A 24,615-nucleotide genomic window follows, 5' to 3' on the forward strand; every position below is an offset into this window, starting at 1 on the left:
AGGCAATTCAGTGCATAAGGACAATCTTTTCAACAAATAGTGCCTGAATCATTAAATATCATTTGCTAAGCAAACAAGCAACCTTGAATACATAACTCACATTACATAGGAAAATTAACTCAAAACGGATCATAAACATAAATGTAAAAGCCTCACACCAAAATACTTGCAGAAGAATGCACAGAAAATCCTCACAACTTCAGTAGACATAGATTTCTTAAGCAACATTAAAAAAAAAAGAAACACTAGCCATGAAGGGAAAAAAAGACATATTATTGCTCTTCAAACAATACCATTAAGAAAAAGAAAGGGCTAGCTGCACACACTGGGAGACAATATGTGCCATACATTTATCTGACAAAAGACATAACTGCATATAGAATATATAACATATGACAATACTAAACAAAAATGAACAAGATGATTTCAGTGGACACTTCACAAAAGAAATATATGAATTGCCAATAAGCATGTAAAAAAGTACTCAGTCCTACTAGTCATCAGGGACATGTAGATTAAAACAATAATGAGGCACAACTATTGGTGGCTAAAATGAAAAGATTGACAATACCAAGGATCAACGAAAATGTGGAGAAAGTAGAATTCTCTTTCATTGCAGTTGGGAACATAAAATGATAAAACCACTTTGGAAAACTAGCTGGCAATTTCTCGTGAAATTAAACACAGCATTACTATAAGACCTAGAAATTCTACCCTTAGAATTTACCCAAGAGAACTGATAACCTAAGTCCACAAAAAACTCATACATCAATTTCACAGCAGTTTTTTTTTTCATAATAGCTAAAAACCATAAACAATTCAACTATCCAAAAACAAGTGAATGGATATCAAATTACGATACATCCATTACAACAGAGGACTATTCAGCAATGAAAAGAACCACTTATTAACAGGATGACTTGAACAAATTTCAGAAGCATTATGCTTTATGTAAGCAGCCAGACATAAAAGAATGCACTGTGTTCCCATTCATATTTGCCTTTTGAATAGGCAAAATGAATACACAGTGATAAGCACAAGGTCTGCAGTTGTTGAGATGGAGGATGTGGAAGCCCCTATAAAGGGACACTGGGACACCTTCTGAGATAATAAAAGTGTTTTATATCTTGTATGGAGTGGTGATGACATGGGTATACACATTTGCTAAAACTATGAATGAATTTTACTACATGGAATTACAAAATAAAAGTCTATGGGTTATTAAAAGGGTGAAAGTTCTGTTCAAAGACAAGTTGAGTTCTTTGAAGGAAACCCAATAAATAATTCAGATATCTAACATTTAATAAATAAAGTTGAAACAGAGAAACAAAAATATTTTGAAGGTACATCTTTTATAAATATTAAATGATAGATATTTAATGTTAACATTTTTAGTTTGTATGAGATTCATATCTGTAATTTAACAGAGAGAAAAACAGTGGTTCTCTAAATTTATTTGTTTCTTAAAAGATTACTAAGTGTTTTTACCTAACACTGAAACATGTACAATGTTCATATGACAGTGTAAACTGCTCTGTGTAAAATAATATTGATATTGAGAAGTATGAGTAGGCTTATGTTTATAGGCAGTGTAATGAGAATATGCTAGGCTTTGGCTTCCTATTATGCTTTGCAATAAAGCACAAATAATTAAAGTTAAATATATTCCCATAAAAGGATATTCACGTATTGCCATGATGCTTCATACATCAACACAAGATCCAAACATGGAAAATGCCTTTTACTTATATCTCATGTACCCAAAGGGAAACTTATACCCAATGGCAATTTTCCCTTTATTATGGTCTAACAATATTGACAAACTGATGAAGAAAAAAGTAGATTTTTTCCATCTAATATAGTCAACTGAAGTAACAGTGAAAAAGCACATCTCTGAAGATCAAAGACAGCTATTAGTAGGCCTCTCACATCTTTCTTTCTGATCAACTTCAAAAAAAAAGGAAAGGAAGAAAAGAGAAAGTACATAAATGTCTTCCATGGACGACCATAAAATCACAAAATCATATTTTTCTAAAAATGACAATGTAGGTCTGCCTCTACAAAGCACTTTTAAATAAGTTTTAGGCTATGGTTTTTCCTGTGGTCATGTATGGATGTGAGAGTTGGACTGTGAAGAAGGCTGAGCGCCCAAGAATTGATGCGTTTGAACTGTGGTGTTGGAGAAGACTCTTGAGAGTCCCTTGGACTGCAAGGAGATCCAACCAGTCCATTCTGAAGGAGATCAGCCCTGGGTGTTCTTTGGAAGGAATGATGCTAAAGCTGAAACTCCAGTACTTTGGCCACCTCATGCGAAGAGTTGACTCATTGGAAAAGACTCTGATGCTGGGAGGGATTGGGGGCAGGAGGAGAAGGGGACGACAGAGGATGAGATGGCTGGATGGCATCACTGACTCAATGGATGTGAGTCTGAGCAAACTTCAGGAGTTGGTGATGGACAGGGAGGCCAGGCATGCTGCAATTCATGGGGTCGCAAAGAGTCACACACGACTGAGTGACTGAACTGAACATAGCATTCAGTTGATTATCAAAGGGGAAATTCAAAACATGGATAATCCTCCAACTCAAAAAGTAATGATGCTATCATCACATATGCTTTGGGTGGTAGGACTAGGGTAAACTGATCCGGTAGCTAGAAGAGTGTCTCTCCTAGTTCAGTCGCTCAGTCGTGTCCGACTCTTTGGGACCCCATGAATCGCAGCACGCCAGGCCTCCCTATCCACCCCCAACTCCTGGAGTTCACTCAGATTCACGTCCATTGAGTCCGTGATGCCATCCAGCCATCTCATCCTCTGTCATTCCCTTCTCCTCCTGCCCCCAATCCCTCCCAGCATCACAGTCTTTTCCAATGAGTCAACTCTTCGCATGAGGTGGCCAAAGTACTGGAGTTTCAGCTTTAGCATCATTCCTTCTAAAGAAATCCCAGGGTTGATCTCCTTCAGAATGGACTGGTTAGATCTCCTTGCAGTCCAAGGGACTCTCAAGAGTCTTCTCCAACACCACAGTTCAAAAGCATGAATTCTACAGCGCTCAGCTTTCTTCACAGTCCAACTCTCACATCCATACCTGACTACTGGAAAAACCATAGCCTTGACTAGACGGACCTTAGTTGGCAAAGTAATGTCTCTGCTTTTGAATATAGTATCTAGGTTGGTCATAACTTTTCTTCCAAGGAATAAGTGTCTTTTAATTTCATGGCTGCAGTCACCATCTGCAGTGATTTTGGAGCCCAGAAAAATAAAGTCTAACACTGTTTCCACTGTTTCCCCATCTATTTCCCATGAAGTAATGGGACCGGATACCATGATCTTCGTTTTCTGAATGTTAAGCTTTAAGCCAACTTGTTCACTCTCCTCTTTCACTTTCATCAAGAGGCTTTTTCGTTCCTCTTCACTTTCTGCCATAAGGGTGGTGTCATCTGCATATCTGAGGTTATTGATATTTCTCCCAGCAATCTTGATTCCAGCTTGTGTTTCTTCCAGCCCAGCATTTCTCATGATATACTCTGCATAGAAGTTAAATAAGCAGGGTGACAATATACAGCCTTGATGTACTCCTTTTCCTATTTGGAACCAGTCTGTTGTCCCATGTCCAGTTCTGACTGCTTTTTCCTGACCTGCATACAGATTTCTCAAGAGGCAGGTCAGGTGGTCTGGTATTCCCATCTCTCTCAGAATTTTCCACAGTTTATTGTGATCCACACAGTCAAAGGCTTTGGTATAGTCAATAAAGTGGAAATAGACATTCTGGAATTCTCTTGCTTTTTCCATGATCCAGTGGATGTTGGCAATTTGATCTCTGGTTCCTCTGCCTTTCCTAAAACCAGCTTGAACATCAGGAAGTTCACGGTTCACATATTGCTGAAGCTTGGCTTGGAGAATTTTGAACATTACTTTACTAGCATGTGAGATGAGTGCAATTGTGCGGTAGTTTGAGCATTCTTTAGTGTTGCCTTTCTTTGGGATTGGAATGAAAACTGAGCTTTTCCAGTCCTGTGGCCACTGCTGAGTTTTCCAAATTTGCTGGCACATTGAGTGCAGCACTTTCACAGCATCATCTTTCAGGATTTGAAAGAGCTCAGCTGGAATTCCATCACCTTCACTAGCTTTGTTCGTAGTGATGCTTTCTAAGGCCCACTTGACTTCACATTCCAGGATTTCTGGCTCTAGATGAGTGATCACACCATTGTGATTATCTGGGTCGTGAAGATCTATTTTGTATAGTTCTTCTGTGTATTCTTGCCACCTCTTCTTAATATCTTCTGCTCTGTTAGGTCCAGACCATTTCTGTCCTTTATCGAGCCCATCTTTGCATGAAATGTTCCCTTGCTATCTCTAATATTCTTGAAGAGATCTCTAGTCTTTCCCATTCTGTTCTTTTCCTCTATTTCTTTGCATTGATCACTGAAGAAGGCTTTCTTATCTCCTCTTGCTATTCTTTGAAACTCTGCATTCAGATGCTTATATCTTTCCTTTTCTCCTTTGCTTTTCACTTCTCTTCTTTTCACAGCTATTTGTAAGGCCTCCTCAGACAGCCATTTTGCTTTTTTGCATTTCTTCCATGGGGATGTTCTAGGGAGACTCTAGATCATGAGTAGCTGTTCTACCACCTCCCTGCTTTGTCATGTGAGATAACTAATGGGATTTTGTTGTTTAGTTGCTCAGTCGTGTCTCACTCTTTGCAACCCATGGACTGAAGCACAGCAGGCTTCCCTGTCCTTCACCATCTCCTGGAGTTTGCTCAAACTCATGTCTACTGAGTGAGTGATGCCATTCAACTATCTCATCCTCTGTCATCCCTTTCTCCTCCTGCCTTTGATATTTCCCAGCATCAGGGTCTTTTTCTAATGAGTGAGCCCTTTGCAACAGATGGTCAAAGAATTGGAGCTTCAGCTTCAGCATCAGTTCTTCTAATGAATATTCAGGATTGATTTCCTTTAGGATTAACTGGTTGGATCTCCTTGCAGTCCAAGAGACTCTCAAGAGTCTTCTCCAGAACCAAAGATCAAACTTATGGGATTAGCCAGTCACATTCATGAGCAACCTTCTAGGCAAAGCTTTCTGAAATCATTTACAAAACCTCTGGGTCTGCATGAATCCCTATGACCTCAGATTTTTTAATTAACCCTGGGACTGTCATCTGCTTCCACTGGCATATTTGGTTTAACAATCCTCAAAATGAAGACCTGAGAGAAGATAAAATTACAGGTTCCATTTCTCCACTAGGAAAGAAAAAGTCTCCCTAACCCACATCTAACATTCACCTACAATTTTCTGCTAGGTGGTCACAGTAATGACTTTTTTTCCCATGTCGATGACCAATTCTAATGAATATGGATCAAAGCTGAATCACTAAAGCAGCTATTGTAAAATTGTATTTGAACATCAGTAATTCTATTTTAAATCTGGCACAGTCATGGCCCTTTAGAGCAATTATGAACTTTTCACAGAAAGTGTCTCATTTTATCTTCCCCAGCTATATGAAACAGCCAGACATTCTAACCTTCCCTTCTTAGAGATGAAGGTACAGATGAAGGAGCTGAGGCTCCAGGAGGTTAAGCTCTGAAAATCACTTAGTTCAGACAAAGCAAAGGTAAAATTCACATCCAAGTCCTTCCTTTCCAAATCCTGTGTTCTTTAAAATCCCTGGTTTATTTAAGCATGGAATGTCAATTTAGAACTGAAGAGAGGACTTCCTTGGTGGTCCAGCGGTTAGGACTTCACCTTCCAAAGCAGAAGGTGGGGGTTCTATTCCTGGATCGGAAGCTAAGACACCACATGCTTTGAGGCCAAAAACCCAAAACATAAAAAAACAGAAGCAGTACTACAACAAATTCAATAAAGACTTATAAAAATAATAGAAATGAAGGTGAGTAGGAAACTAAGAATATCACAATTAAATGTCTTATTTAGCATTTTTATTCTATGAACTAAGAAATATAATAAGTTAAATAAGGTAAATCAGGCTTCCCTGATGGTCCAGTGGTTAAGAATCCACCTTGCAGGGCAAGGGACACAGGTTCCATCCCTGGTCCAGGAAGATTCCACACGCGTGGGGCAACTAAGCCTGAGAACCATAACTACAGAGCCTGGCTCCAGAGCCTGAGAGCTGCAGCTACTGAACCCACGTGCCACAACTACTGAAGCCTGTGCACCTGGAGGCCGTGCTCTGCAATATGAGAAGCCACTACAGTGAGAAGCCCACACACCTCAACAAAGAGTAGTCCCTGCTCACTGCAACTAAAGAAAGCCCACATGCAGCAATAAAGACCCATCACAGCCAAAAAATAAAATAAATCTCAAAAAAATAATAAGATAAATCTACTGCGCTGGAGAGTGGTAGGAAACCCATACATACAGCAAAAAATATTAGAAAACACTGACCAATGAGAAAGAAAATATTTAAAAGATCAATAAACTTACTAAAAACCTTTTACAGAGGGAAAATATCTGAATATCTCAAAGCAGAAAAGTCAGAAAGAATCAGAGAGGCTTGTGACTTGCCCAAAGCTTTCCAAGTTAGCAGCAAGGTTGGGACCAAAATCAAGGCTCTGACTATACCTTCAGCTGTCCTTTCACCAAATCATAGAAAATACTTTCCATTTTCTATGAGGAGGAGGAGTTACAGCCCAATCCACTATGAGATCTCAGTTGTAACTCTAGTAATTAATGTCCTAAGACATGACTTTCAGAATCTCTGATAAACTGCCATGTTTCATTAGAACCATCTGAATAGACTGCTAAAAACCTACCCTAGACCTATGTGACTCAGATTCCCTGGTGGCTCAGAGGGTAAAGAATCCGCCAGCAATGTATGAGACCTGGGTTCGATCCCTGGGTTGGGAAGATTCCCTGGAGAAGGGCATGGCTACCCACTCCAGTAATCGTGCCAGGAGAATTCCATGGACAGAGGAGCCTGGTGGGCTACAGTCCATGGGATTGCAAAGAGTCGTACATGACTGAGCAACTAACACACACTCTGGTACCTGAACTTTTAATAAGAAAACCCTACCTTGAGTTTCCAATGAATGCTCGAGTTTGAGAACACTGCTGGACTGAAGTCTTAACACAGAAGCAGAACACTCTCTATTCCCGTCTTCTAAAGAAACCCTTGTTTGCCCTTCTGTTAATCATTTCTTGGCTTCTCACTCTTAGATGTCTCTCCTGTGCTCAATTCCAGGGTGATGGATGAAAAACAGCACTAAACACCTGCCAGCAAAGTGAATCAACTATGCATATACAAATATCTACCTTTTCTTAAGATTCTTTTCCTGTATGGATCATCACAGAGTATTGAGTAGAATTCCCTGTGCTATTGTCTATTTTATCTATAGTATGTATATATGTCAATCTCAATCTCCCATTTATTCCATACTGTTAACAAATGTAGGTAGCAATCTAATAAGATGACATCATGACCCACTAAGGAATCATGACTGTTTCAATGTTTGAAAAACACTAGACTGGACATTATACAGCTTTCATCTAATGTTAAAGTAGAAAGTGTGTCAGGTACATTTCTCTCTATTTTCTTAAATCCTCTTAAAGTCCTCTCAGTAGGATCATATTAATGTATATGCAGCAGATGTTAACAGAAAATAAAATTACAGTTAAAAAACTAAAGTCAACTAATCAATTATATTCTCTCAGAATTAAAATATTTTGTACTTTAAATTAGCAAACATTTAACATCCAGTTTCATAAATCAGTTGCTAAGATATCCTTAAGGGTTTCTATCCACAAACATTTTCTTGTTAGTTTTTTGTCTCTCTTACCCCAGGCACATCTGGATGGAGGCAGAAACAGTGATGAGAGAAGGAGTCGAAGTAATGACCAGAGTCAATCTCTTTCCGCGCAAACACATACTTAGGGGCTGACATCATAGCCCCATGGTACGAACTACAGATGGGAAAGTAACTGGATTCGAGTCAGGAAATTTAACTTTTATCAGATGAAGACAGGAAAGACTTGAACAGAGAAACTCATCTGTAGCGCTGAGGGACTAAAAGCCAACAACCCAACACCATCAAGATTGTGATTGCTCTAAAAATAACTTTTGCTAAAGCAATAAATAAGATGAAGACCACCAACTGAGCTTCCATTGACACTTCTCCCTGGTACTGCTGTACCCTGCAGACAACATCAAAAATAGTATGATAGTTGAAAAGAAAGCACCCTACCACCTTGCTGCTTCCAGGTGGGCAGCTCACTCAGACTCCGGCTGCCTGGACCCCCCGGTCAGTCTCCTGAGTCCAGCCCTTCCCTGAGCAGTCCTGCGGGGGCCTCTCAACAATTCATGAGGGGCAACCACACACACCCTCATCTATGGGAAACTGAGACGGGCTCCAAATGGTAAGATGAGGGGCCATATGGCTTCCTGGATACAATCATCAGGTTGCTCTTACGAATATTTGCCTGTGGGAGTCAGACCGGTGAAATCATCCCTCAAAGGCAGGCACACAGCGACCAGCCAGGCTCAGTCAGGCTCAGCCAAGGGACAGAAAGCCAGCACTTCCTTGTCTGTGATTTCAGCCCTGTCTGGACACAACAGCCAAGGTAGTGATTACCCTACAGGGACGCCGACCAGAGTCTGCAGAGTTATCCGCCCCAGAACGCCCTTCTCTCTCCTCACCTGTGTTTCCCTTTGTTTATCAGTTTCCTGTTCTGTCCAGCAGGCTTCTTTCTTTTTTCACAACCTCCTTATTTGATCTGTCTCTTATCTTTCTCAATTAAAATGTATCATCCTCCCTGCCAGATTACCCCCGTTGGACTAGATACTGCTTTACAAACCAGTGCGATTTTCAGCAGAGCTGTGTTAGTCACTCTAGTGACACTGCGAGCTGTTACAAAGATTTCCATAATATTTTAGGAGGTCCCACCTGCATCGTTTATTATCTAAGTTACAGCTAGTTTATTCATGCAGCAAATTAAACTTGTGTTCACAGTTGATTAAAGGCAGAAGACATCGCAAAGATCATCAAATCCAATTCCTTAATTTTACAGATGAGAAGACTATGGCCCAGAGAGTTCAAGTGACTTGCTCCAAACCCGAATCTAATATTCAGCTGTGGTTTGGGCCAAGTATATGAGGCAGATAAAACCACAGGAGTATGGAAAATTGTGTGCATACTAGGATTTCTTGAAAAGCCAGTTTTGGTCAGGGGATGTTAAAAATCTGAACGAAGTCCAGTAAATATGTCAATCAAATAATGTAACCTACTGGAATTGCCAGGGATTCAATTTCTCAGGTGCTGGAGCTATATAATAAACTCCCTTGAGAGTGGGACCCACAGGAGAGAAAGGTGTATAGCTTTCTCACAGTTGGGATCCTGGAGAAATCTAAAGCCGTGCTTCTAAAACAGAACTTGAACTACTAGAAGGCAGCCTGAAACGAAGAATTATGGTCAGACGCTCTGAGAAGAAACAAGTAAGACACTGAGAGGGACTCCAAGTAGATTAATTTACCTTTTTTTTTTTAAAGGGACTGGGGGCTTTAAAAGATGAGAGCCTGGGGTTTCTGGATGCAAGAGTGTCAGCGGGAGCGCATATGGCACACTGAAATGCTCTCAGTACTTTCTTAAGCAACGAAGAATTGCATGCTTCTGGGACAATTCAAAGGTGTGAAATGCTTGGGAAACTTAGTCACATACCCCCATATGTCATAACTGCACAGTATTTTGTTCCATGAGCTATCTTTCTAAATACTATGCAAAAGGAAAACCCAGGCTCCCTAAAAATGTATATATCGCAGTGGCAACATGAACCTAAGAAAGCACATTTATTGTTGCTGTTTGGTCGCTAAGGCTTGTCCAACTCTATGACCCCATGGACTATAGCCCGCCAGGCTCCTCTGTCCATGGGATTCTCGAGGCAAGCACACAAGTGGGCTGCCATTTGCTCCTCCAGGGGATCTTCCTGACCCAGGGATGGAACCCACATCTCCTGCATTGACAGCCAGATTCTTTACTGCTGAGCCACCAGGGAAGCCCTAAAACCATAGCTTCCGGGGCCAGCTAGGAACATCTCTGGTTTACCTATGACCTCAAAGACCCTGCTGGCAAATGGTACTTGTTTCCTACATTGCATTGACAAAGAGCAAAGTAATGATGAGAATTAAGTAATAGAAAAATATTAAAAAAGGAATAAATGCTGAAAAGTTTCAATTTCATTAGGTCAAATTTAGAAATGTATATTCTAACAAGAAAACTTTCATTTTCTGCCATAGAATTCCATGCAGTATAGTGGTTTCTTACTCTGTTTTTGTCCTTTTTCTAATTTCTTAAATTTTTGGTCTCTTTCGTAACATTTAATTTTGACAGAAATTTAAATTGAATGGAAAAGTTGTCAGGAATAGTTCCCAAATTCCTTTCACTTAGATTTATATACATACGTATATTTTGCTCCCATTGCTTCATTATTTCTAAAAACATAAACATTTTCTTACACAACCATAGTACAATTACCACAATTAGAAGATATAACATTGACAAAATACTCTTATCATTACTCTATATTTAATATGAAAGGCACTTAAGTCACTATGCTTTATCATAAAAGCATCTTTCTTTATATAGCACAAATTTTGGCATAAAATATTCTCATGGTACTATTTTGTAAGAAAGTAAGTGAAACCAAGCATGCAATGCTATTTTCTTACCTGCTGATGCATCAGTTGTTTCATAGTTTATTAGAAAGCCTTCATAAGCAAGGTCAGAGTCAGCCACAAATGTAAGCATTAATGAGTTGTCATTACTGGTAAGAGAGGGCGGAATGGATTTTCCACAATATCTATTTGGAACCAAGAAAGAAAACAGATTTAAAAACTTTCAGGATGCTCAAAATGACATACCCCAAATTCAGTTCAGTTCAGTTGCTCAGTCGTGTCCAACTCTTTGCAAACCCATGAATTGCAGCACGCTAGCCCTCCCTGTCCATCACCATCTCCCGGAGTTCACTCAGATTCACGTTCATTGAGTTAGTGATGCCATCCAGCCATCTCATCCTCTGTCGTCCCCTTCTCCTTCTGCCCCCAATCCCTCCCAGCATCAGAGTCTTTTCCAATGAGTCAACTCTTCACATAAGGTGGCCAAAGTACTGGAGTTTCAGCTTGAACATCATTCCTTCCAAAGAAATCCCCTTCAAAATGGACTGGTTGGATCTCCTTGCAGTCCAAGGGACTCTCAAGAGTCTTCTCCAACACCACAGTTCAAACGCATCAATTCTTCAGCGCTCAGCCTTCTTCACAGTCTAACTCTCACATCCATACATGACCACAGGAAAAACCATAGCCTTGACTAGACGGGCCTTAGTTGGCAAAGTAACGTCTCTGCTTTTGAATATGCCATCTAGGTTGGTCATAACTTTTCTTCCAAGGAGTAAGCATCTTTTAATTTCATGGCTGCAGTCACCATCTGCAGTGATTTTGGAGCCCAAAAACATAAAGTCTGCCACTGTTTCCACTGTTTCCCCATCTATTTCCCATGAAGCGATGGGACCAGATGCCATGATCTTCGTTTTCTGAATGTTAAGCTTTAAGCCAACTTTTTCACTCGCCTCTTTCACTTTCATTAAGAGGCTTTTTAGCTCCTCTTCACTTTCTGCCATAAGGGTGGTGTCATCTGCATATATGAGGTTATTGATATTTCTCCCAGCAATCTTAATTCCAGCTTGTGTTTCTTCCAGTCCAGCATTTCTCATGATACACTCTGCATAGAAGTTAAATAAGCAGGGTGACAATATACAGCCTAGACATACTCCTTTTCCTATTTGGAACCAGTCTGTTGTTCCATGTCTAGTTCTAACTGTTGCTTCCTGACCTGCATACAGGTTTCTCAAGAGGCAGGTCAGGTGGTCTGGTATTCCCATCTCTCTCAGAATTTTCCACAGTTTATTGTGATCCACACAGTCAAAAGCTTTGGCATAGTCAATAAAGCAGAAATAGATGCTTTCTGGAACTCTCTTGCTTTTTCCATGATCCAGTGGATGTTGGCAATTTGATCTCTGGTTCCTCTGCCTTTTCAAAAACCAGCTTGAACATCTGGAAGTTCACGGTTTATGTATTGCTGAAGCCTGGCTTGGAGAATTTTGAGCATTACTTTACTAGCATGTGAGATGAGTGCAATTGTGTGGTAGTTTGAGCGTTCTTTGGCATTGCCTTTCTTTGGGATTGGAATGAAAACTGACCTTTTCCAGTCCTGTGGCCACTGCTGAGTTTTCCAAATTTGCTGGCATATTGAGTGCAGCACTTTCACAGCATCATCTTTCAGGATTTGAAAGAGCTCAACTGGAATTCCATCACCTCCTTCAGCTTTGTTCGTATTGATGCTTTCTAAGGCCCACTTGACTTCACATTCCAGGATGTCTGGCTCTAGATGAGTGATCACACCATTGTGATTATCTGGGTCGTGAAGATCTTTTTTGTACAGTTCTTCTGTGTATTCTTGCCACCTCTTCTTAATATCTTCTGCTTTTGTTAGGTCCATACCATTTCTGTCCTTTATCGAGCCCATCTTTGCATGAAATGTTCCCTTGCTATCTCTAATTTTCTTAAAGAGATCTCTAGTCTTTCCCATTCTGTTCTTTTCCTTTATTTCTTTGCATTGATTGCTGAAGAAGGCTTTCTTATCTCTTCTTGCCATTCTTTGAAACTCTGCATTCAGAGTTCCAAATTAGGACATGTTAAAAAAACACAATAATAATATCCCATATTAACCTTAAAAAACAAATTTATTTCAAGCACAAAGCATACACAAAGTTGCTAAAGATCATCCAAACTCACAGTTACTTCCTTTAGATGGTTTTATGTATGTGCCTAAGTGTGTGACATGTCATACAACATAATTTTAATGAAATTAGAAATTCTGAGCTACAGTAGGTCACCATATAGCACATTAATGAACTTATTAATAAAAATATAATAAACATACTTATACAACAAAGGAATATCATGTATTATAAACTCATAGCACAGAGTCTAGAGTCAGCTCTATCCCTTAGAGGCCTTATGATTTTGGACAGATGTCTCAGTTTTCCTATCTATAAAATGGGGATGGTGATATGACCTACTTCAAAGAACGGTCCTGAGAATTGTATGAGTTAATACACCGTATATAAGGAACTTAGAACAGTGTCTAGAATAGGTAGCCTTATGCAGGTGAACTCTACTCTCTTTACAACACTGGTCCATGCAGAGGTAAGAGTTTGATTGCTAATCCATGTCAAATTTTTGCTGAAGAAAGCAATTTTTACTCAGAAAAACTATTCTGTAAGACATCATGTTGTGAGCTCTTATCTAGAAATACTTGTGAGAGAAGTGACTAGAAAATCAAAATCTCAATTCAAAGAACACTTGGTAAAAGCAAAGGAATGACGGGGGTGGAAATAGAAACCAAAATAAGACAGAGTATTAAACATGGGAAATGGATGAGTTAATTTCTGAGGCAGAAAAAGGGGAACAAATGGTGTATAATACCATTTCAGTGTAAAAATGATTTAATATCTTAATCAAAGCAAAGGTAGATGAATTAATATTCTATAAAATGTCTCTCTTTTGAACAACAACAATAATATTTATATCATTCAGCAAAAAATAGGTAATTTTCAGTGATTAGGAGTCAAGTACCAACCATAAAAAGGAAGAAATTTTAAAAGTTTAAAGATTAAGAAAAGGAAGAGCAAAAAAATGAAGAGGGAGAATAAAGTTAGGGGCAAAATAAGTTTAAGGAAACAATGGATAAGGAAAAAAATGTTTAAATGTTTAAAAAATGGATGAGGAAAAAGAAAATGAAATACAAAAAAAGGGGGAAAAGGGAATCAAGAGATATCTATGTCCAACAAAGATGTAATAACAGGGGCTAGATTTACATAATCTTTTTTTCTGAAACAACTGAAAACCTGGACAAAATAGATAAAAACAACGGTTCTCAAGACACTAGATATCAAGCAGTGAAAGACAATAACTCTTCAGAGACAGGAGACAAGTGAATAACAATGATCAAACTGTTTCTGAGTAACTTAACTGCATCCAAAAACAAAACCCAAGAATACTTAGAGTAATACAATAGTGTCTGGTACACAAACACAAAACTGAAAATGTCTGTCATCCTATCAAACGTTGTTCAGTCGCTAAGTCGTGTCTGACTGTTTGTGACCCCATGGACTGCAGCACACCGGGCTGCTCATATTCATGTGCATTGAGTCAGTGATGCCATTCAACCATCTCATCCTCTGTTGCCCCCTTCTCCTCCTGCCCTCAATCTTCCCCAGCACCAAAATCTTTTCCAACGAATTGGTAATATCAAGTATTACCAACTATGAAAAGAAGGAGGAAAGTATAGCCCATAAAGAGAAGAAAAATTCATCAATCATAATATACCAAGAAGGACTGAATCAGCAAAGACATCAAAATATTTATAACTGTATCCCGCCAATTTAAGATGCTAGAAGGAAAAAATTAATATGTAAAGTAGGGATGTGGAATAAAAGATGGCCTCACATGAATTTCCAGAAGTGAAAATTATAATGTCTATGATGGAAAAATGTACTTGGCAGAATTGATAGCAGAATAGACACTATAGGAGGAAAGATTGGTGCACTTGAATACAGAGCGATAGGTACTTTCCAAAATGAAATGCACAAAGACAAACTCAAATAAACAGAGTATCAGTGAGTTGTGGGACAATATCAAATGGCCTAAGATAGGTGCAATTAGATTTCCAAGGGCAAAAGAGACTAAAAAAGCATTTCAAGAACTAACAGTTTCAGATTTCATTAAACTATTAACCCTCAGACTAAAGGAACTCAACAAAATATGCTGACTGAGAAAAGTCAGATGAAAAACGAGTACATACAGAATGATTCTGCTTTTATACAATTTCAGATATGCAAACTAACTTACAGTGATAGAAAGCAGTGCAATGATTTCCTGGGGATGGGGAAGAGGGGCAGAAATGAAGACTTATAGAAGGTTTGAAGGCAGGAAGAAGATGTGAGGGTGATGGATATGAGCATTGTTTTGATTTTGGTGATGCCTTCATGGGTATATCCTCATGTCAAAAGGTAATTACTAATGCCCAAGGCTACATAGTAGTGAATAATGATATAGGAAATGTCACTGAGAGGTGTGTTGATCTCACTTATTTTTAATAACACAACATGGTAGATTTTAACATATTTTACAGAAGCAGGAACACAAGAAAGCAGGAAATTTTCATGTTAAAAAGAAAAAATAAAATATTCTCACCTCCCAAGAGATGTCTGGGAACCAGTGTCATAAACTTCTAGATAGTCCTTTGTGCAATTGTAATGAAACTCCAGATGAAATTCTCTGAATCTCAGATGAATCAGGTGACCAGGCTGGACTATGATGTGCCAGGTACAACTGATGCCATGGGGGTAGATATTTGGATGGCCAGGACTTTGAATGCTTCCAGTTGACTCTGTAAGAACTTTACCACATGCTGTTGAAATAAAAATACTAATAATTATACAAATTATTTTTAATTCTGATTAAAATTAGAATCAACAAGCTACCTGGAATTCCAAATAAAATAATCTTATCATAACCTCTTAAAAGGTCTAAAAGGAAATGTTTCCTTTTGTGCCACCTAGGATAACCTAAATTTTTCTCTTATTAATAGGCATCAGTAAACCACTGAGATGTGCTGATTAGGAAATATATATTTCCTTTGCCTTTAAGTGTACTTTAAAATTTTTACAGCATAGGTGACTGCACACCTACAGTATAGATTAATTTTCTATAATAATATGTTTCCATTATTCACTTATTCTGATACAAGCCCCAAGGGCAAAGTAGAAGAATCACTTACCTAAAGCTTCACTGCTAAATTCAGCCACAAAACCATGGTTTTCAGTAGAAGAACTTTTCACGAATATGACATGAAGAGAATTGTACACGGATGTTATAAACGAAGGGATGTCTGTGCCACAATGCTTTTCATTTTCAAGAGAACCCAAAATGGAACTGCTACCAATCTAAGTAAAAAAGATATGTTCAAATTTACTCTCCTAGATATTTATTTTGGAAAACTACTTCAAGAATAATTTTTTAATAAAGTCTGTTAATATAGTAAAAATCAATTTGAGAATATTTTAGTTGCCCTAAAAGGAGATCCAACCAGTCCATTCTGAAGGAGATCAGCCCTGGGATTTCTTTGGAAGGAATGATGCTCAAGCTGAAGCTCCAGTACTTTGGACACCTCATGCGAAGAGTTAACTCATTGGAAAATACTCTGACACTGGGAGGGATTGGGGGCAGGAGGAGAAGGGGACAACCCAGGATGAGATGGCTGGATGGCATCATGGACTCGATGGACGTGAGTCTGAGTGAACTCCGAGAGATGGTGATGGACAGGGAGGCCTGGCATGCTGCGATTCATGGGGTCGCAAAGAGTCGGACACAACTGAACTGAACTGAACTGAAAAGAAACTCCATCCCCATCAGCAGCCACTCCCCATTCCCCTCAAGCCCCAGCCCCACAAAGCCATTATTCTGTTTTCTATTTCTATGGATTTCCTCTTCCGGACATTTCAAATAAATGGCATCATACAATATGCAGTCTTTTGTAACTAGTTCCTTTCACTTCGCATAGTGTTTTCAAAGTTCATCCATGTTGTAGTGTGTATCATTACTGCATTTCTTTTAATACCATATAATATTCCATTGCATGGATATATCACATTTCATTATTCCACATATCAATTGATGGACATTTAGGTTGTTTCTACTTTCTGGCTACTATGAATAATGACTGTAGTCATTTAGGTACAACTTTTGTGTGAATATATATTTCACTTTCCTTCAGTGTATACCTAGAAGCGGAATTGCTGGATCAAATGATAACTCTATGTTTAACTTTTTGCTGCTGCTACTGCTGCTAAGTCGCTTCAGTCATGTCCAACTCTGTGCGACCCCATAGACGGCAGCCCACTAGGCTCCCCCATACCTGGGATTCTCCAGGCAAGAATGCTGGAGTGGGTTGCCATTTCCTTCTCCAATGCATGAAAGTGAAAAGTGAAAGTGGAGTTGTTCAGTAGTGCCCAACTCTTAGTGACCCCATGGACTGCAGTCTACCAGGCTCCTCCATCCATGGGATTTTCCAGGCAAGAGTACTGGAGTGGGTTGCCATTGCCATCTCCTTAACTTTTTGAGCAATTGTTTTCTACGACAGCCATACCATTTAAATGTTCACCATTGGTGGGAAATGTGTAAAAGGGTTCCAATTTCAACACTTGTTATTATCTGACTTCTTGATTATAGTTATCCTAGTGGTTATGAAGCAGCATCTCATTGTGGTTTGATTTGTATTTCCCTGATGATTAGTGATGTTGAGTATCTTTTGTATATCTTCTTTATATAAATATATAAATTCATATTCTTTGCCCATTTAAAAATTAGATTATTTATTTTTAATTTCAATGAAGTTCAAATTTTTCAGTTTTTCTTTTGTTGTATTTTTTGTGTCAGATGTAAGAAGGCTTTGCCTAACCCCAAATCATAAACACTGACTCCTGTTTTCTTCAAGAATTTCATGATTTTAGCTCCCAAATTTAGGTTGGTGATCCATTTTGAGTTAATTTTTTTGTATGGTGTAAGGAAACGGTCCAGTTTCCTAATTTCAGTTGTGCATATTCAACACTACTTGAAAAAACCATTTCTTCCCATTGAAAGTCTTGGTGCTCTTTTCAAAAATCAATTGATCATAAAGATATAGCAATTTATTTCTGGATTTTCTGTTCTGTTCTATTGTTCCATATTTTTATTCTTACTTGCATAATACATGTAATATCCTTACTTGATTATTATAGCACTGTTTAAAGTTTTAAAGTCATAATTATGACTCCTCCAATGTTGCTCTTTTTCAAGAATGCTTCTGCTTATTCTGGTTCCCTTGCATTTCTATAAGAATTTTACAATCAACTTATGAGTTTCTGTGAAAATTCCCACTGGGATTTCAGTAGAGACTGAATTGAATCTTTAGATAAATTTAAGTAGTATTGTCATTTTAACAACATTAGTTCTTATAATCCATTAATTTGAGATGTCTTTCTATTTATAGAGGTCTTTAATTTCCTTCCTTTGTCGTTTTCAAGGGTATAGATTTTATATGTCTCTTTAAAGCTATATTCCTCAATGTTTATTCTTTTTTATGCTATTGGCTGGGAGGGACTGGGGGCAGGAGAAGAAGGGGATGACAGAGGATGAGATGGCTGGATGGCATCACAGACTCGATGGACGTGAGTCTGAGTGAACTCTGGGAGTTGGTGATGGACAGGGAGGCCTGGTGTGCTGCGATTCATGGGGTCGCAAAGAGTCGGACACGACTGAGCGACTGAACTGAACTGAATGCTATTGGAAATGAAACTGTTTCCTTGATTTAATTTTCAAACTGTTCATTGCTAGTGTATAAAAAGGATAGGGCTATCATATTTTGATCTTGTATCCCACAAACTGCTGAATTTGTTAGTTTTGATATTTTATGTGTATGTGTGTGCATTCCTTAAGATTTTCTATAGACAATACTATCTGTGAATTGAAATAATCATGTTTCTTCCTTTCCGTTCTAGATGCATTTTATCTCCTTTCCTTGCTTATTGTCCTAACTAGAATTTCCAGTATAATGTTGAAAACACATGGTAAGAACAAACATCTTTGCCTTTTTACTGATGACACAGAGGCAAAGTATTTAATGTTTTATTATTAAAATTGATGTTAGCTTTATACACTGCTGGATTCATTTAGCTAGAATTTTGTTAAGAATTTTGCATCTATATATTCATAGATGTCCTTTATCAGATTAAGGAAGTTACGTTCTGTTCTTGGTTTGTTGAGTGTTGTTTCATGAAAAGATACTGAACTTTGTCAAATGTTTTTTATTTGCATTTATTGAGGTAATTAAGTGGGGATTTTCCCCCTTTATCTTATACTGATTATTTTTGGATATATAGCAGCCTTGCATTTCTGGGCTATATAATCCTCTTTATATGCTGCTGGATCCAGCTAGAATTTTGTTGAGGATTTTGCATCTATAAACGAGTTTTGTTTCATGTAACTGAGTGAGAATAACATAATATTTTTAATAACATCTCATCAAATGCAGATATTCAAAAGTGTTTTACTCTCACCTCGATATAATCTGTATCACAGTGGGCAGAACCTCCCATGTCAAAGGCAGTGAAGTTGAGAAGAACCACTTGACTTTGGGGTTGGCGGATGGTCCACACGCAGACTCTTTCTCCTGGATACACATTAGGGTAAAAGGGCGAGCGAATGACCCCTTCTCCAGTTAATTCTCCTCCACAAGCTGTGAGTATGAAAACAACAGTAGTATTTGTCCAGAGATAAATGACTGTTGCCCTCAATTTTATTGCAGAGTTTCACTCTGCATAAAGATATAACGCAATGTGACCTTACTATTAGAATTTTCCCCTTACCACTCGACGACATAGAATGACTAAAATATTTCAAGAAATGAAAATGTTACAATCATGCAAATGAGACATTTAAAATTAAATTTTCTTACCCACTTGATAAACAGCACTGAAACTAGCTCTGACAACAGAAGCATCCATTTTAAGCCTGATCCAGATACTGTTAGTAATGGATTTAATGTGAGAGACGGTTTCATTGCCACAGACTTTTCCAAGTAAGGTTTGATCATCTCGAACCTAAAGAGAAAAATAAAAATTGATCTTTAATCCTAATCAAGAAATCTAATCAACAAAGAAAAAGAATAAAAAAAGAAAATGAGCACAAATACAAAAAATTTAAAATGACAAAGGTGATACAAACACACAGATTCTGAAAAACTTGTATAATAATTTTAGGTACAACACTATGTTAATATAGTTGAATGTTTGAAATGTTTATCCCCAGAAAAATCTAAATTACCAAAGTTATCTCAAGAAGGAGAAAAATAAAATCTGAGTAGATAATAAGTCATGGATAAAACTGAAAATATTACAAATAATTAGTTTCCCCCCAAAATAACCTTCTAGAAGATGCTCTACCTAGTAAATTAAATTAGGCATTGAAGGAAAAGCCAATTCCCATACATAATTTGTTCTAAAGAACCCTCAAACATGGAACAATTCCCAAATAATTATTCTCAGAATCATCTCACCAAAGCCCAACACAGATAATACAAAGGAAAACTATGAGTAGATCTCATCTATTAATATAGACACAAAAATCCTAAACACAGTTCAAGAAAAGTGAATTCACTCTTTGTAGGCTTATGTATCAAAACAAACATGAGGATAAGCATGACGCAGGGATTATTAGAAATAGTCCTATTATAAATTAAACTTGCCAATAGATCCAATAAGCTAAACTGTTTTATCTCTATAGATGGCAAGAAATGTCAGCATTTCTATTTATTAGAAGCAAAACTCTTAGAAAGTCAGGAGCAAAAAGAAATGTCCTTCATATAATAAAGACCACCTATTTTAAATCAACAGTCAGTATCTTACAGTGTGGTGGCCATGAATCTGGTCTATGGAGTCGTAAACTGAACTCAATTCCCACCTCTGTTGCTGACAAACCTCCACACTTAATAACTTTGAACAAGTTACTAAATCTAAGCCAAACTCAAGGAGCTGGATCAAATAGATGAAACCAACCTGTGAATTCCTTAGCAAAATGCCTAGTACTAGAAAAAGTGGACTAAAGAATAACTGCTGCTATTCTTGACCTTTCAGAAGTTTCTCACTCAAATCAGGAATTCTTCTATGAATATACATCACTACTTTTGTTCTACAGAATTCTTTTGGAAGAGCTGGCTGTCCAAACATAGCTCCATCTCCACAGCTAACATTATCAAGGTATTGACAAACACCAGCACCTGTGCCTGTGACATAACTGTGAAAGAGTCACCACTTACAGAAGTGCACAACAAGCAAGTGCATTTTTTTCCCCAAAAAAGCATGACTGTCATGTTTGAGAATGTAGAGCATGCTGATATTGCTTAACACAATGGTTCACCATAGGTACCTCAATTAAACATTCTGGAAATCTGTGAAGGCAATTTTTGGCTTTGTTTTAATTACTAGCATGAAGGTGGTTGGGGTGCTATTGACATTTAGTGGCTGGGGACTGGAGATATGAAACACCCTGAAATGTGAGAGACAGTCACACACAAGGGTTCTCCTGTGTCCTGTGTGTCCTTCATTGCAATGATAATTATAAATGTAAAATCTACCTCTATTTTGTATACCAGATGCAAAATACTTCTGCTCAGTTCTAATATGTACCAGATTTTCCAGGATTACAAGTAGAATGTAAATCAAAAGAAGTTATTTTTTATTCCTGGAAATCTGTCAAAAATTGGTCACCATTTCAGAAAATTCATCTCCAACCCACATGGCCATGTCAGCTTGCATTTTTAGTGTAGCATTCATATGGTTCAGGGAACAAACAATTTATGACTTCATTCTGTCTTCAAGTGCAGCTTGCCCAGGCTTTTAACACACTGACATAATTTCTTTAACTTTGCTTTATTTCTCCTAAATCTTACTCTTACAGATGTATTTACATAATGTATGTATACAATGTGAACTGATATCATCTATGAATTTCATTTCAGAATAGTGTAAGAGTCACACTGGAAGGTCTTGAAGTGTAGAGAACCACTGACTTAACCAAATACTCTGAACTCCCACAGAAAATTAGGGACTATCTCAGCAGAAATAACTTTTAAACTGAAAATTGAAAGAATATCCAGGTCAAGGGGAATGGACAGTAAAGGGAAGAGCTTACAAGTGCGATAGCCAAAGATGGTGGAGATACGGTAACATGTTACTCCCATCCTTAGCTGGTGGGAGTATAAATTTCTGGAAAGTAACTAGACAAATGTATCAAGAGTCTTGGAAGTGTTCATAGTTTTGGACCTGGTAACTTCACTTCTAACACTCTGTCATAAGGAAATCATTCAAGATTCAGACAAAGACACACAAGGTTCCACATCAATATGCTCTATAAACATAAGAATTGAAAATATTCCAAATGTCTAATAATAGGAGGGTGATTAAATAAATCATGGTACAGCCATATGATAAAGTCTTACACAGATGTTGGAAATTGCATGCCTTACCACTGACTCATCCCAAACCAGTTCCTTTCTGTGAGCTGTAACGTAAATTTCACATACTGCCATTACTTTATGTTACATAGGTCTCCAACCAAACAGCAGATCTCTTAGGGAAGAGAAAATTCCTGTACCACCTTCGTCTTCTAACACGAAACTCTGCTAATAGGTATCTGATGGACGCTTGCTGGTTCATTAATTTTAAGGCGTGGTATGATGGTTCAGTTTTTGTTAGAGACATACTACAGTGCCTAGAAACCAGAAAGCATGAACACAGAGTAAGAGAGCTTCCTGTTCTGGAATCCTCCAGGGTGCCATTCGCTTCTGCTAAGACTGCAGCGAATGTCTCTCTCTTCTCTTCTGCCCATTAGCAGACGACAAGGCGGAAGAAAAACAGCCAAATAGCAGCAGAGCTAGCTAAAGTGGGCCATTCCCCTGGGCCTCACTAATGAAATTCAAGGACTTCAGCAAGGAGAAAGACAGTTACAGCCCAAATGTTTTCAGAGGAACTTATAGGGCTCAAGGGCTTTAAACCTAGAAGGTACAATTGATTTTGGATATGTTTCTGTCTCTCTCTGTGGAAATGAAACCTTATTAATTCTGAAAGTCTGTATTCTCCCTGGATCCTAGGCATGGCGATAATATAACCACAACCCTGAATGCTCTAGAGTGATACTAAATGCACATCCTGCATTCAGTATCAGAGGACTTGTGAATTTGCACAACATCACAAAAACCTCTTTCTTTTGTGCTTGTGCACGGGGACAGAATGCATTATTTTTCTAAGTACTCACATCCCTCCAGAAAGAGACTGAATATCTCACAAGCTCATTGCTTTGTGACTTGTGCTGCTTCCCTATGGCCATTATTAAATGGCCTTGACTTGTCCTTGTCCTTGACTCTGGGCTTGGCCACAGGGCTTGCTTTGCCCAAATGAATGTGAGCAGAAGTGATGTGCCTGTTTCCAAGAACAAGCGTTGGGAGTCACTACATGATTCAACCACCTTTTCTTTTCTGCTCTCACAAGACTAAGGGCTGGGGTCCCAGGGACAGATGGAACAGGGGACCAGACCAGCAGAGCTGCCCCTGACCCTACACTGGCATGTTAACATGTGTGGAGAATAAGCATAGTCGTTGTAAGCCACAGAAATTTTCCATTATTGTTTCTGATTTTATTGTTGTTGACTTTTCATTATTGAAATCTAAACTAGAGAAAGATGACTCATATTTGAGCCTGGTTTGAACCAAAAAAATAATTTTATTTTTTCTTAATAAGTCAGCTGGGTGGAATGGGACAGAGGAGGGAGACTCAAGAGGGAAGGGATGTATATATATATATATAATTATGACTGATTCACATTGGTGTATAGCAGAGACCACCACAACACTGTTAAGCAATTATCCTCCAAAAATAAAAGTCAGCTGAAGTCATGCCATGGTCACTTGCAGAGGCATCACCACACCAAGTCCATTCTTTACTGTAGGTCACATTTGCAAAGAAATGAGAAGGACCATTTCAAATTTTACTGTTCTGTGGACGAAGCCCAGATTTTTCATTGATTGTGCTATTTATTCAGCAAACACTGATTTTTTCAGGCTCAGAGATGGAATTTATAACCTGTGACCTATGATTTAACCCTACAGGACAGCCCAAATGGCTTCTGATTTTTACCTTCAGCAGATGGATCTAGTTCCTGATGACAAACTACTCATACAAAAGTGTGTTTTTTAATTGAAAAAATTAGTTCTTAAAAAGAAACTGTGTCTTGGTGACCTAAATAGGAAGGAAATCCAAAAATGAGGGCATGTATGTATATAGAGAGCTGATTTGCTTTGCTGTACAGCAGAAACTAAAACAACATTGTAAAGCAACCATGCTCCAATAAAAGTCAATTTAAAAACAAAAGGACCATGTCCTGTAGAAAGAGCTAAAATTAATTAGACTTAAAAATACAGTTTATATGAAATTGTAGGTGTGTCTGGAGCCAGTGACAAGTAAGCTTTAACATCTATAATGGATCAGGTCCCAATGCAAGGTCTTAATATATGTGCTCATTTGTTTGTATCTGCTATGTGTCCAGATTTGTGTCCAGATAAAATTATTTTTAAAATATGGTTAAGTATCACATCCTAATTCAAAGCAAACCAAATATGCTGGCACTTAGGCTTGGTCCAACTGAGACAGCTAAAATCAGAGCCTTACTAACCTTACTATACAGTAGCATTTAAGACGTGGCTTCTAGTGACGTGAGCCTCAAGTTGAAATGGCCCTTAGCTAAATAAAGACTTGATCCTGGAGACCAGCCTTCATTCATCTGGAGGGGAACGGGACCTCTTTTCAAATGATAGATTAAAGGGTGAGGGGTAAGAGATGACAGAAGCCACAAGAACTAAAAATTGTTTTCTTAGGTTATTATCTTTCACCATTATTATGTTTTGTGATTTCATAGCTAAATTTTTAAAGCTTTTTATGCCTCTTGAAATAGTATTGCTTT

General features: G+C 38.2%; 1 protein-coding gene across 1 annotated transcript in view; it reads right to left on the minus strand.

Moving 5' to 3' along the window:
* The window catches only part of CUBN (cubilin), a 272,488-nt gene that overhangs the window by 200,655 nt on the left and 47,218 nt on the right, over positions 1-24,615 (minus strand). Inside the window, exons 18-22 of the mRNA XM_068987509.1 lie at positions 19,559-19,703; positions 19,161-19,339; positions 15,845-16,010; positions 15,259-15,475; positions 10,675-10,805 (exon numbers count right to left, since the gene is read on the minus strand). Coding sequence (XP_068843610.1) covers positions 10,675-10,805; positions 15,259-15,475; positions 15,845-16,010; positions 19,161-19,339; positions 19,559-19,703 — 838 coding nt within the window. The remainder of the gene's footprint in view (positions 1-10,674; positions 10,806-15,258; positions 15,476-15,844; positions 16,011-19,160; positions 19,340-19,558; positions 19,704-24,615) is intronic.

Source organism: Capricornis sumatraensis, chromosome 15, assembly GCF_032405125.1.
Source record: "Capricornis sumatraensis isolate serow.1 chromosome 15, serow.2, whole genome shotgun sequence".
In the NCBI taxonomy this organism is placed as follows: Eukaryota; Metazoa; Chordata; class Mammalia; order Artiodactyla; family Bovidae; genus Capricornis; species Capricornis sumatraensis.